The sequence below is a fragment of the Oryctolagus cuniculus genome, chromosome 11, assembly GCF_051225735.1.
Source record: "Oryctolagus cuniculus isolate XC-2025 breed Fujian yellow rabbit chromosome 11, ASM5122573v1, whole genome shotgun sequence".
NCBI lineage: Eukaryota > Metazoa > Chordata > Mammalia > Lagomorpha > Leporidae > Oryctolagus > Oryctolagus cuniculus.
The window spans coordinates 88,097,115-88,111,238 of NC_142877.1; the positions used below are offsets into that span (position 1 = coordinate 88,097,115).

Here is a 14,124-nt window from a genome sequence, read left to right on the forward strand (position 1 = left end):
TTGTCCTTTTCTCCACCCCATATCCCACACTCAACCCCTCCTCAACTTAATTATATTCGTATTTGTCTCCTATCTCCAATACTGTAACAATCACCAGTAACTTCTAGTAAGAATAGCAAGGTGAAACACAAATCAAAGAAAACAAAAACCCTGATAGAAGTGTTAGGTGGGCTGTTTGATGATTACAGAATGTTTGGACATGATATACTGGTTGATGAGGATGGCAACTTCCACCAAAGTCTGGTCCACCAGCATCATCTCTGTGTACACAGTACACTATAAGAGGTCTTGCTGAATGCTTTGGGAACCATTAGAAAGCATTATTAGACATGGATCCTAATTGCTTATTGTGTTCATGAGTCAGTTGACAGTCCATCACTCCCATTTAAAGGAAAATGATATAAAAAGGGTCAAAGCATTGTTATAGGCATTGCCATTTTGCTTAGATGCAAATAAATAAATCCACCAATGTGTCAGGAGATTGACTTTGAGTTTTCTTTTTTCTTTTTTCTTTTTTTTTTTTTTTTGAAGAAAACAAAAGAGAGCACATTTCAATTAGAATGCTGAAAAGCAGTTGGAATAGTCATTTTTTTTAATTTACATTGAAAGTGAATAATAAAATGCGATCTTTTAAGAGATCTTTATCTACTTTCAAATTGTCACAGCATCAGCATATTAAACATTGATTTATATGTTTCCCAAGTATGGTATTTAGTTATTAAATTGGTCAATAACATGATTTTCTCTTAGTTTATAAATTACTCCTATTTTCTCTCATTTTTGTTTGTCTAGGTGGAGCTGTTTTTGTCATTGAAAATTGTGAGATTCAGAGAAAGGCCTTGCTAAGCAGATAAATAATTATAAACCAGATCTGTGATATCTAATACATGAGACACTGGCCAAGTGTGGTTATAGAGTAATATGCTTAATATCAGTTGAGGTTTTATTTAGTATGAAAAGGAAGTGTAATGCCCAATAATTTATATTGACTGTGTTAAAATAATATTTTCATTTTTTAATTTAAATACTAGAAGTTGAAACAAAAAAAATGGTAAATGTATTTCCATTGGATAGCCCCGATTTGAGGCTTTTCTTTAAGATTACTTAGGGTATTTTGATGCACCAAATAATTGATAAAATAATAAGAAAGAGACCATAGAAAACAGTGCACAGAAGTCTTTATCCAAAAAAATGGGTGGAGGGGGAACATTGATTCTGCTACACATAGTAAATATTATGAAAGTAAGAGATAATCCTGGCCAGCGCCGCGGCTCACTAGGCTAATCCTCCGCCTTGCGGCACCGGCACACTGGGTTCTAGTCCCGGTTGGGGCGCCGGATTCTGTCCCGGTTGCCCCTCTTCCAGGCCAGCTCTCTGCTGTGGCCAGGGAGTGCAGTGGAGGATGGCCCAAGTGCTTGGGCCCTGCACCCCATGGGAGACCAGGAGAAGCACCTGGCTCCTGCCTTCGGATCAGCGTGGTGCGCCAGCTGCAGCGCGCCGGCCGCGGCGGCCATTGGAGGGTGAACCAACGGCAAAGGAAGACCTTTCTCTGTCTCTCTCTTTCACTGTCCACTCTGCCTGTCAAAAAATAATAATAATAATAATCCTCCATTGTAGTTTTAGATTTTGAGATGGGGTAACTGACTTTAACTCTGGCATAATTGAATTTAATTTTCTATTTTCTGTATTTATTTTTATTTGGTTTTAATCAGAGACTATTTAGTAAAGTCAGGTTGAGGTATTTTATGTTACTGATGGTGAGAAAGAAGAACAGCACCCACCTGGTATTCTATGTTATATCAGGCCTTACATATGTATAGTTGTTGTTTTTTTTCAAATGGCATGATTTGAACCTTGATATAAAAGGATTCTTGTAGTGGAAGCCATATTATATTTGGCATCCTACTATATCATAAATCTAGTTTTAATTGAAGAAATAAAATATGAAAGCCTGTAACAGTTGCATAAATGAATATAATACATTTGAAAGATAACAAGTATAGTATGTTTATAACTTCTAAAAAGTATATGATCACTACAGTTTCTGGTATCTCCTGACAACTATTCACTTTTTCCTCCCAATATACATTTCCTATTTCTTAGAACCAAAATTTTACCCAAACCAAAAAGTAAAGTGAAATTTTTCATAAGACCTGTTGTTTATGACCCATAGCCCTCCCAACAGTTCAGGCCAAGGGGCAAAGAATAAATTTCAAGAATCTGTCTAGTAGATTTTAAATTGTCAGCTCTTAGAAGGACACAAGAGCCGGCGCCGCGGCTCACTAGGCTAATCCTCCGCCTAGCGGCGCCGGCACACCAGGTTCTAGTCCCGGTCGGGGCGCCGGATTCTGTCCTGGTTGCCCCTCTTCCAGGCCAGCTCTCTGCTGTGGCCAGGGAGTGCAGTGGAGGATGGCCCAAGGAGAAGCACCTGGCTCCTGCCATCGGATCAGCGCGGTGCGCCGGCTGCAGCGCGCCGACCACGGCGGCCATTGGAGGGTGAACCAATGGCAAAGGAAGACCTTTCTCTCTGTCTCTCTCTCTCACTGTCCACTCTGCCTGTCAAAAAAAAAAAAAAAAAAAAAAAGACACAAGAGGCCTCTTTAGGGCTCAGTAAGAAAGGAAGAAAGGATGGGTGAAGTAGCACAAAAGAGTGGCACAACTGGTGATTTGTGAGTCAAAGCTTCTCTGTTACTCATCATCTTTGCTTTAATACAATAACTAACCGAATGCTATAGAAAGATTGTTTGTTTTTTTTTTTAAATAAGACTTACTTATTTACTTGATGGGAGAGGAGAGAAGAGAGAAAGAGAGATCATCCATTCACTGGTTCACTCCCTCCCTAAATTTGGGCCAGGCCAAATTCAAGAGCCAGAAAACTCCATCCAGGTCCCTCATGTGGATGTCAGAGACTCAGTACTTGAGACATCATATGCTGCCTTCTAGGTGCATTAGCAGGGAACTGAATTGGAAGCAAGGTAGCCAGGACTTGAACTGTCACTCTGATATGGGATGTGGACATCTCACACTGCAGGTTAAACCACTGCACTACAACGCTTATCCCAGGTAGTTTCTATGACGATATTAACATAAGTGAACCAGTTCAATTAATAATAACATTCCCCTTCTGTTTTACTACTGTATTTACCATTACTGAGAGTCTGCATAGTTTCACCACATTATAGGAGGTGTTGTATGTACATTTACATCCCAGGAATAGAGCTGAGAAACTATGTCAAGTGTGTGGTTTCCTTATGGAGGTCTGATAAATCTGTCAATGGTAACCAGATGAAACAATGGTAAAGCTTTCTAAAAAATAAATTTGGCCTTGAAGTTACTTCAGAGTGACTTTTTCCATCAAAGACAGTGATACAAATGTGCTATGATCTTCATAGAATTGGTTTAGATCTGCACTGTACAATATAAATACAATGTTACATACATAATTTAAAATTTTCTAGTAGCCACATTACAAATATAAAAGGAACTTAACTAAATCAGTTTAATAATATATTTCCTTTAATATATCCAACATAGATATAATCTTTTGGTATCCAAAGGGATTTGTCCCAGGGCTTCCAGATATAGCAAAATCTGAATGCTCAGCCGGCGCCTCGGCTCACTAGGCTAATCCTCCGCCTTGCGGCGCCGGCACACCGGGTTCTAGTCCTGGTCTGGGCACCGGATTCTGTCCTGGTTGCCCCTCTTCCAGGCCAGCTCTCTGCTGTGGCCAGGGAGTGCAGTGGAGGATGGCCCAAGTGCTTGGGCCCTGCACCCTATGGGAGACCAGGATAAGTACCTGGCTCCTGCCATCGGATCAGCGCGGTGCACCGGCCGCGGCGGCCATTGGAGGGTGAACCAATGGCAAAAGGAAGACCTTTCTCTCTGTCTCTCTCTCACTGTCCACTCTGCCTGTCAAAAAAAAAAAATCTGAATGCTCAAGTCCCTTAAGTTGGTCCTCCAAATCTGCGTGTTCTTCATCCACAAATACTGAAGGCCAATTGCGTTTCTTTTATGAAAAAGGATTACAAAGACATTGCCTTTCAGAGAAAACCTTGCCCATATTAGTCCCTAAAGTGATATGTTTTGGAGAAATCTTGAAAATTAAAAAACAAGATGATTTTAGGTTACTGAGATCTATAAATGTATACTATTGACAAATACCTAGTACTCTATATTCCAAATCAAATAAATAACTGATACCTTCACCACTTTAAGCCTTGGAATGGATTTGAAGTTGTATTCTTAAGTTACTAGATTCAAGATTTCTCTACAAAAGTTCATATATCAACAGATAATTACCAGGAGACATAGTTAGGGTGAGTCTGTTTCTCATCTCTCTGCATCATTCAGATTTGGTCTAACCATAGATTTTTCTGTGAACTTCAAAATGAAACCAATGTTTGGAATAATTTAACATGATTCATAGAACAAAGTAAGAAACCTACAGCAATTTGGTTCTGCTAAGTACATTTTTTGGTATGAGGCATATGGAGAAAAGTAAAGAGTATGACATTCGTAGCTTGTCCTGTGTTCTAATCCTCATTCTAATAAGTCACCTTGAACAAGTGACACACCCTGAGCCTATTTGCTTACTATTAAATTAGGATTATCGTATTTAACTTATAGGGTGCTATGAGTACAAGTGATAAAGTAAATGAGAAGCGAAGCCACAGGGCTAGTATCTTGGGTATGTATCATAAACACCCAATAAATCATGACGATGCAGTCAACCTTTCCAGACCAGTCTTCCAAAATTAAACCGAAATTTCTCTAAGTAGATTAAACTTGGATCAATTATGCATACCTTATTTAGGAAGTATTTCCATGAAATGATGGGAAAATATTTTTAAAAGATTGAGAACTGACTTCTCTAGATTTGCCTTGAAATGGCAGTGGAATTTCATGCATCTTGAGCATCCTCCACTGAAAGCGTGTGGAATACTTTGGAAATGTAAACAGTGTACATTTCTAATGGTATGTTAACTTACTTTCTCCCATTGGCAAGTAAAACATATATTTCTAGAAAATAGGTGGAAGTGTCAGCATCGGAGAAATGCTCTATACTCTTGAGACAGACCATAAAGTATGTCTACTACCAGAGTCCCCAAGCAGATTCTACAAGAGGGTTCGCATTATCTACTTGTCATCCTTCTTCCTTCATAGGGAAATATCAACTGGTGATTTCCAGAGACAAAGAAAGGGCTGTCTATCCCTGGGTTCTTCTTTCTTTTTTTAAGATTTATTTTATTTATCTGAAAGATAGTTACAGAGAGAGGTAGAGACAGATTCACTCCCCAGATGGCCACATCGGCCAGAGCTGAGCTGATCCGAAGCCAGGAGCCAGGAGCTTCTTCTGGGTCTCTCGTGTGGGTACAGCGGCCCAAGGACTTGGGCCATCTTCTACTGCTATCCCAGGCCATAGCAGAGAGCTGGATCAGAAGAGGAGCAGCTGGGACTAGAACTGGCACCCATATGGGATGCCGGCGCTTCAGGCCAGGGCTTTACCCACTGCGCCATAGCGCTGGCCCCAGGGTTCTTCTTTTTGAACTGTTTAAAATTTGCAGTAGGGCACAGTGATGAAACCACCATGTCAGACTCCTGTGTCCTATTTGGGAATACATTGATTCATGTCACTGCTCCACTTCCAATTCTAGTTTCCTGCTAATATACTTCCTGGGAGGCAGCATATCATGGCCTAAATAGTTGGGTCCCTGCCATCCACGTAAGAGAGTCAGATTAAGTTGCAGCCTCCTGACTTGGTTTGGCCCAGCCCTGACTGGGGCATGAGTGTAAACCAGCAGATGGAAGCTCGCTGTCAGTTTCCCTGCCTTTCAATTTTTTTTAAAAAATGATTTATCTATTTATTTGAAAGGCAGAGATGTGGAGAGAGAAAAAGAGAGAGAGAAAAATCTTCCATCTGCTGGTTCACTCCCCACATGGCTGCAACAGCAATGACTGAGCCAGGCAGAAGCCAGGAGCCAAGAGCTTCTTCTGAGTCTCCAAGTGGGTATAGGGGCCCAAGGACTTGGTCCTTCTTCCGCTGCCTTCTCACATGCACTAGCAGGAAGCTCTACTGGAAGTGGAGCAGCCGAGACTCAAACCGGCTCTCATATGAGATAACAGCACCACAGGCAGAGGCTTAACCTTTTACACCACAGCGCCAGCTGCTTTTCAAATAAATTAAAAGTTTTTTAAAAATTAAATTTAGTTATCTTTTATATTAAGAACAAAAACTTTCTTTAACTTCATGTTTTAAAGTATGAACCTAGATTCAATAAGCAACATTATAAGGACTTTTTAATATCCTCAGAGGAATAAAAAGTGTTTAGGGTGGGAAGTATTAGATTCAAATGAGAATTGACAGCTACAGAATGTTCTCATATTATTTAACTGATCGTTAAAGATGAGTTCATATCAAGGACATCATTTAGTCAAAAGATAGAGCTTAATAGGATTAAAAACTTGCTATGTGAAAGTTTTCAAAAATAGGAAGACAGATATTCTTAGATCATTTTATGATCAATAAATATTCAGATAGTTTTCAAATAAAAAGAAACATGATTGGAGGAAATATCAATTCAATTTGAATATGAAATGATAAGTTATCCACACTAAAATCCCTACTTAGTAAGCACATTGGTTTATTAATAATAGGTGGGAGAAAATTTGAGTGGCCTACAGAGGTGTTAGCCTACAGAGGTATTATCAGTGTCTGTTGGGAGCTATCCTGATGCCCCTAACATCTGAGTGAAACTTCTTCCAAGTGTAGACATAGGCGGGCCATTGTAAATGGTTTCCTCACAGGGATATGATATCCACAGTGATTTCCTGAACACACAATGAGTTCTTCTACCCCAGGAGATGAATTCTGTGAGGCGGTGAGGAGCAGTACGATGAGTCCTCTAAGTCTAATGATGGCTGGGGAAAACTAGAATTTCTAATATTACTTATTTGAATCATATTAGAGTCAAAGACTGGAAGACTTCTGTCTTAGCCTGGGATGCCATTACAGAATTCAGTAAGCTAAGTGGCTTAAGCAGCAGGCTGATGTCTGATAGTCTGGAGTCTTAGCTAGGTCCCTCTTATGTACAGAAGTTCATCTTCTTACATCTTCCTGCTGTGTCCTCACACATGGCATACAGGAAGATCTGGGGTCTCTTTTTCAAAATGTTTATTTATTTATTTATTTATTCATTCATTCATTCATTCATTCATTTGACAGGCAGAGCTACAGAGAAAGTGTGGAGGCTGGAGGGGAATCTTCTATCCAAATGACCTCTTCAGCCAGATCTGGGCCAGCTGATGCCAGGAGCCAGTAACTCCACATAGGTGGTGAGGCCCTTAGGTCACTTTTTTTTTTTTTTTTTCCTTCCCAGATCCATTAACAGGAAGCAAGATTGGAGGTGGAGCAGCTGGGACTCAAACCAGCACTCTGATAGGGGATTCTGGAGTGCAAGCAGCAGCTTAACCCACTGTGCCAGCATCACAACACTGGCCCCGGATCTAGTATTTCTTCATCCCATTTTAAGGATCCCACCCTGATTACCAAATTAATGCTAATGACTCCACACAGCACCCCTCTCCTGTTTCCAAATATCATCACAGTGGGGCTTAGAATTTCAATGTATGAATTCAAGAGGGGACGCACTCAGTTGATAGCTGTGTACTAGAGACCACGTAGGTTAATTGAAAAGCATTGTATGTCCAATATATAACCAGTATAGTCTGTCTCAGTAAATACATGGTTTCAGAATGAGACTCTTTTAATAGGAGATGAGACCTTAAAAAGTTAACTCTATTTATTTAGATTGTACAGTTATTGGCAGAGCTAGAAGTAGGACCCCTGTTTCCTGAATCATGAAAATCTTAGAAAATTTACGTTAAAGGTAATATTTATGTTTATAGTCTAACTGAATAATAGTTTAAGACAAGCACAACTGTACCCGTTGACCTAGCATCCTCTGGATATTTGTTTCTCGTATGTGATCTTTTCTCTTTATTTCTCTTAATCAGAATTACATATTTCACTTTCTTAATTTAAATACTTCAATTTTGTTTCTGTTTTTAAAAATTATTTTCACTTTACCATCAAGTGCTATCATTTTATTTTTCCTATATCCACAATCTTTATTAAATTTTTCCACATTGTGAATCTTAACAATAAATACAGAGTGCTTATTTTATAGTCAGGCACTATCCTAAGTGCTTCTGATATGCTCACTACATTTAATTGTACCCTTGAGATAGGGACTGTTCCTAGCCCCCATTTCACAGAAGATGGTACTGAATCATAGAATAGTTACAGCTCTCCCAGTATATGGTGAAGCTGCACTTAAACCCAGTGAGTCTGAATTTCCTCTATATATCATTATGCTTTTGAGGTTATAGTTGAAATTGTTATCCATAAATATGCATTATAATAAAAGTTGTCTGTCATGAGTTAGCCAAAGTTGTTGTCAAAAGGAAACCCAGAAAGTCATCTATATAATAAAAGTACAAACAGGCCAGACTAATACAATTATTTAACAGAAGACACTCGCTTTCTAAGTGTACTCTTTAATTTTGTCTCAAGGCAAGATAAAATAAACTCTTTTTTCTCCTTAAAGAAAATTAATCTTAATTTAAAAAATAATAGTCTTGTGGTTTTCTTGTGAAAGAAACCAGAGATGTAAGCTATTGTCAGCATTAAGGACATCGTTTGGAATCTTAGATTTGAAAGAGACTTGAGTGAAATAGATTTTCCTCTGTAGCTTCTCTTGTCCGGTTGTATGCAACCTTGAGAATAAGCTGACTCTATAGGGAAATTTTATGGGTAGAAAGCTTGACTTTTACATTAAAAACTTTTCTGACTCAAGACAATCCATATACTTCCATTTTATTGGGGCTCATCTAAATGTAACATTCATTCTTGTGTCAGCTAAAAATCACAAACTCCTTTAACTCCTCCCCATAAGACTTAGTTCCCATATTGGTTTTTGACTCAGCCACTGTACAACATAGAAACTGAAAATGAATTTTTTCTCTATAAAAATAGCTTCTCGAGCACTTCTTAATTCTCTAGATTTCTGCAAAACACAGTGTATAGTGCAGAACTGCTTCCTTTCTGTTAATGTGATGTAAGCTAAATTTGTTTTGCCTTCCTTGGCAACTAAGTTATACTGTAGAGTTAAAATATACTCATATTTTTACTGTTGGCACACATAAATTTTGTTTCCCCTATCTTATATTTTTAGCCTTAATTTGCAACTTTGTCTCCATTAATTTAATTCCATCTTCTACCTTCTCCAAAAATACTTACCTCTAAAATTCTAGAATTTTCATTAACCTTCCCAAGAATTCATGATTTGTAAAATTTAGTAAGTTAAAATTTGTTTTTATTTTTTAGAATATTCAGTTGAATAAATGTCCATCTTTAATGGCTAATACCTGAAGGGAATTTTTAAAATTAGCTCACAGGATTCCACAGTATTCATGTCCAGAAGTAGAGTTGCTTACTGTGTTGTACAGACACCTTTGTGTCTTAGACAGTTTGCATCAACTGTGACCCAGCAGTTAGACACCCAGAGAAGTTTACACACCTTAAATGAGACATTGCCCAGATTTCTTAAAAAACAAAAAAGTGACTTTAATAAAGTTTCTTTCCTTAATTCATTTTCCCAACATTTACATTTCTTTTTAAACTCTAAAACAGTATTCAGTTCTATTAACATTAGAAAGAATGCAAGATTAAAGAGCATTTCTACTCAAAACAGAATAATATGTTTACTTAGATTTCACTTAATTCAATTCAATTATTGAGCAATTCCTGATGTGGTGAAAGAATGACAGTATGTCTCTCCAAAAGTAGCACATATGAATCAAATACAGTGTAAAACAAAGAATTTCAAGAACATTAATCAGAAATACACTTTATTGGAATTATTTGGATTCCCTGCAAATAACTTTATTAAAGAGATGTTCCCCAAAACAAGTTTCATATAAAATTGTAGTTCTTAAGAACTTAGTCCATTTCAATATTTTCTACTAGTCTGTTACTATTTGAAACCTCACAAAGAATCAGAAACAAATGAATTGTCTAAAAACACTTTTTCCTTTTCTTGTTTGTAACTTAAAAAAAAAAACTTGCTAAGTAAAATAGAAATGATTTAATTATTTATTGTATTTCAACTTTGATAAATTGTGCAGTCATAATAGCATTTGTGAAGGTAGGAAGGTGTTTAATTGTCCTATAGCTTTAATAGCAAGCGTTGATTTGGAGGCATCACGTTGGGAACTGAAGATGTCTTCGGATGCTGTGGACGCCACACTGCTGCAGGTAGGGCATCAGTTCTGTTTCATAGAAAGAACATAAGAAATTCAGTGAAGATCAATTTAATTTTTTTAACTGTAGAAAACAAGTTTTTAAAAAGAGGCTGAACCATCGCCTGGCATTTAGCGTAGCCGCTAGGACAATCTCGCAGCCAGACTGAAACCTGGCATCTGCTCTCGGGAGAGAATGGATCATTCACTATTAGGCACAGGTAGTGGAGGTGCAGGCTACTTACGCACACGCAAACACAAACACGCACACACGCACAGCACTGTCCGGGAGACTTCCTTGCCTCTAAGTCTACAGCAATGCGCGACACGGATTAATCCTGATTGCCAACCGTGAAACAAAAGGGCCACTGTCTTTACCAAGGGACCGTTAGGTGATCTGTTTGCCAATATCAATATTTGGATGGAAAGCTTAAAATATGTTGTTTCTCCAAGAGTTAGACTTTAAAGGGAGAAAGCACCACTGATGAAATATTAGCAGTAAATCGGTTAACCACTAACTTCGTTCTGTATTCGTCAACGCTCTTTGAAGTTTGCATTAGAAGCGAAACCTCATTCTCTTTGCTCAGAATAGAGACGCCCCATAGATGCATCCTTAACCGTAGTCCCTTCTGAGTATAGGTGACTTTGCCCTACTGCGCGGAGATCAACTCTGGCAGCCTCTGGACCTCCAGCTCTAGCCCCAAACGCACAGGACAGGCCGTCCGGTGGGGCTCCGGCTCCCCGGGGCGGGTAGCGGGGAGGGTGGTCTTTCTCCCGAGGTACGCACCAGGTGGCGGCCCACCCTGCAAGGCGGCGCACCGCCTAGCCTCCGGAAGTGTTCTCTTCGCACGGGATGTCCTAGAGGCCTCGCCCGAAAGGACTGGCAAAACGTCGACTGCTCCCTCGCCGTAGGGCTCAGGCTCTGGAATGCGGGTCCCTGCGGGCAGGGGCGCCGCTTGCAAACCCCAGGTCCAGCATCCAGAGGAGGGGCGTCCCACGACTTCACTTTCTTTCCACGAGCCACAGAGAGCTTTTTGTTCCGAAACTCTGCTGGGCACACTTTGCAAGTGAAAAACACGCTTATCAAAAATCACATCAAGAATCCAGGGAGCAGGACAGTATGGAAGGGAAAAGTGAGTGAACATTAATCTTTACCTTTCTCTGAAGTTCTCTAATTGAAACAAAAGCATCTCTCTCTCTCTCTCTCTCTCTCTCTCTCTCCTGAATTGTCGATGTAGTAAATTTTGTGAGTTTCTTCGTTCTGTTGAATTTATAAGGCATCACGGTAAGCAGGTTTAGCTGGAGTGCAGATAGTTGTCATGCCTAAAATGATATGCCTTCCAAGCTCACCGACTTAACTCTCAACCCCTGTCCCCCTGTATTGAGGTAGAAGGTTTTGTGGGAGAGGGAGGAACACATTGGGTGGGGAGTTTCTCAGAGAATCTACTTCTCTCTATTTGGACCTGCCTTGGTTTTGTCCACTGGCCAAACCCTGGAAGGGTTTGTTGAATGACCATGGACTTTACACCTACACTGTATAATTCCAGTCCAAAGGAGAACCATCTGTCTTTTTGACTCAGTATCTATGCTGAGATTTTCTTTAAGAAAATCTTTCCCGGAAACATGAAAGCTGAAGGTGTGAATATGCACTCACAGTATCTTGAAAATAAACAACTCTGGCTTTAGAATCAGCAGGGGGAGAGGGGAAGTACATTTAAAACATATTGAATAGAAGCCTAAACATTTCAGTTACCAAATACAATAGTGTAAAGTGTGCTTTAGGTAAAAAATTATTAATTTGTTGGTGAAAGTTGATGCATTAATTAAATAAGTTCAGAATAATTATTCACCATTCGAAGACATATGCATTATGCATGAAATCTATCTTTAACAGTTTTTTATTAAATTCATAACTTCCTGGAATCACGACACCAATCATAGAGAGGAATAAGGGTGACAAAATTATCCCGATGCCTAATTATGATTTGTTAATATTTTCAATAAAATACCTTTTCTATAGTAATTGTAAATAATGTCTATTAATATAAACAATTACATAGGCTAGATAAGTCAAAATATTTGCATGTGGGGCAAACAGTGGTCTTAGATTTTTACATTTGAATTGGATCCTTTAGATAGGAGAACAGAAGTCAAATCCATTAGGCTCTTTTTAAAGAAAAAGGCAACTATGTGAAAACTATTACTGAAACAAGTTGAAATTCAAAACATAGCTCTTTGAAACAAATCAGAGTTTTTGGAAGATCAAATGTTTACTATCATGATTGAAATCAAGTTAAATTTAATCCATTATGTTTGAGAAGCATTGTACCTTGAAAACTTACTGGATAGACTAACATTCAGGTAATTGTCTTTAAAAGAGAGTAGCTTAAAGATATGTGACAATGTTAGATGTTAGTGAGTAGGCGGGTTTCCTGGAGTAGGTGATGACGACTTGGAACATATATTTTAAAGGAAAGCCTAAATATCTCTCTGTGTGTATGTATTTCTGTTTTGATGAAAACCTCTTGAGCTGTTTCACTGCAAAAATATATTTCTATATGTGTTTTGTCTGCAGAGCTGTGGGAAGGCTGACGATGAAGCCGCGGAAGCAACGCAGCAGCAGCGCACACACAAGCACGAGGCCACCTGGCTTCTTGCCATGATACATGACATTCAATTATTTTAGTACTTTTTCATGAGAGTTTTGCTCCACCAGCTCCTCCTTCCCTCCCCAGATCATAGCTTTTCTACATTTGGCATAGCTCTCCTGATTCAGCACGCATTTTTCCTAGCTTCACTTATAAGCCTCAAACTCTAACTGCAAAAATAAAGTGCTAAGAGTAAAATTGTTGGAATCCCATCTTGACAATTCCTGCTATTATTATACAAGTGTGACATTTCTCTCAATAAGTTGAGAAAGAAAGGAACTAGAGTGGTCTACACATTGCTTCTACTGCTGCTTTGATGTATGCACACAGAAATATTTTTCATTTCCCAAAATATATTCACACTAGGGGAGAAGGCATTAAAAGCATCTTTTAGTCTGAAAGAATTTTTTTCTAATGTAAAATGAGTCAGTCTCAGGCTGCCTTAGACTGACAATCCCTTATCAGAACTTTACTTCCTAACAAAACATGATCTTTTGGGAGGAGAGTGTCACATAGTGAACCTTTCAAATAGCTTTAGTTTATTCAGTTACTTTCATTCTAGACCCTAAAGCGAACTATATAAAACTTTTTTAAGCATCCAAAGCATTGTATTGGGGGTAAGGGAGCGGCCACCTGACAACAAACTGGTTGAAAAAATAATTTTAGATGTAACTTGAAATGAGGCATCAGAGCCATCCTCACAAAATAGCCTTCCCACCCTGTTGGCATCCAGTGGTGCCAGAGGAATGATCCAGCTCAGGCCAACACATTTCAATTACCAAAGCAGACTTGAACCTGTAAGAGGTCTGGCTAAGCCTCCTCCTGGTGCTTTCATATTCCTGACTCCCTCAGCAGGCACCATACTTCATCCCCATCAAAGAGAAGTGAAAAAGCGTCAATGGCTTCACAGCTTCCAGATTTCTGGAAGTGTGGAAATCCAAGGATGCTGGAAATTTGGTTGAGCTTTAAAAGAACCCCTGCCTCTCCTATCCCAACTCTCATCCCAGCCACAGCACCACCTTCTTTCTGCAAGCGTTGATGCCCTTCAGAAAAGTTCAGATGTGAAGGAGGCAAAGTGAGAAAGGAGGCATCACAGCCTATTTCAGATAGATTTAGACTGACATGAACGAAGGGGTGCTGTATTTTGGATTTAGACACTTGAGTATAGAAAGAGTTG

General features: G+C 39.1%; 1 protein-coding gene across 1 annotated transcript in view; it reads left to right on the plus strand.

Annotated features, from left to right (window-relative positions):
• Positions 1–13,293, plus strand: part of LRRIQ1 (leucine rich repeats and IQ motif containing 1) — a 240,047-nt gene extending 226,754 nt beyond the window's left edge. The window contains exon 27 of the mRNA XM_008256858.5: positions 12,875–13,293. Coding sequence (XP_008255080.2) covers positions 12,875–12,891 — 17 coding nt within the window. The 3' untranslated portion in view covers positions 12,892–13,293. The remainder of the gene's footprint in view (positions 1–12,874) is intronic.
• The last annotated feature ends 831 nt before the right edge of the window (positions 13,294–14,124 follow it).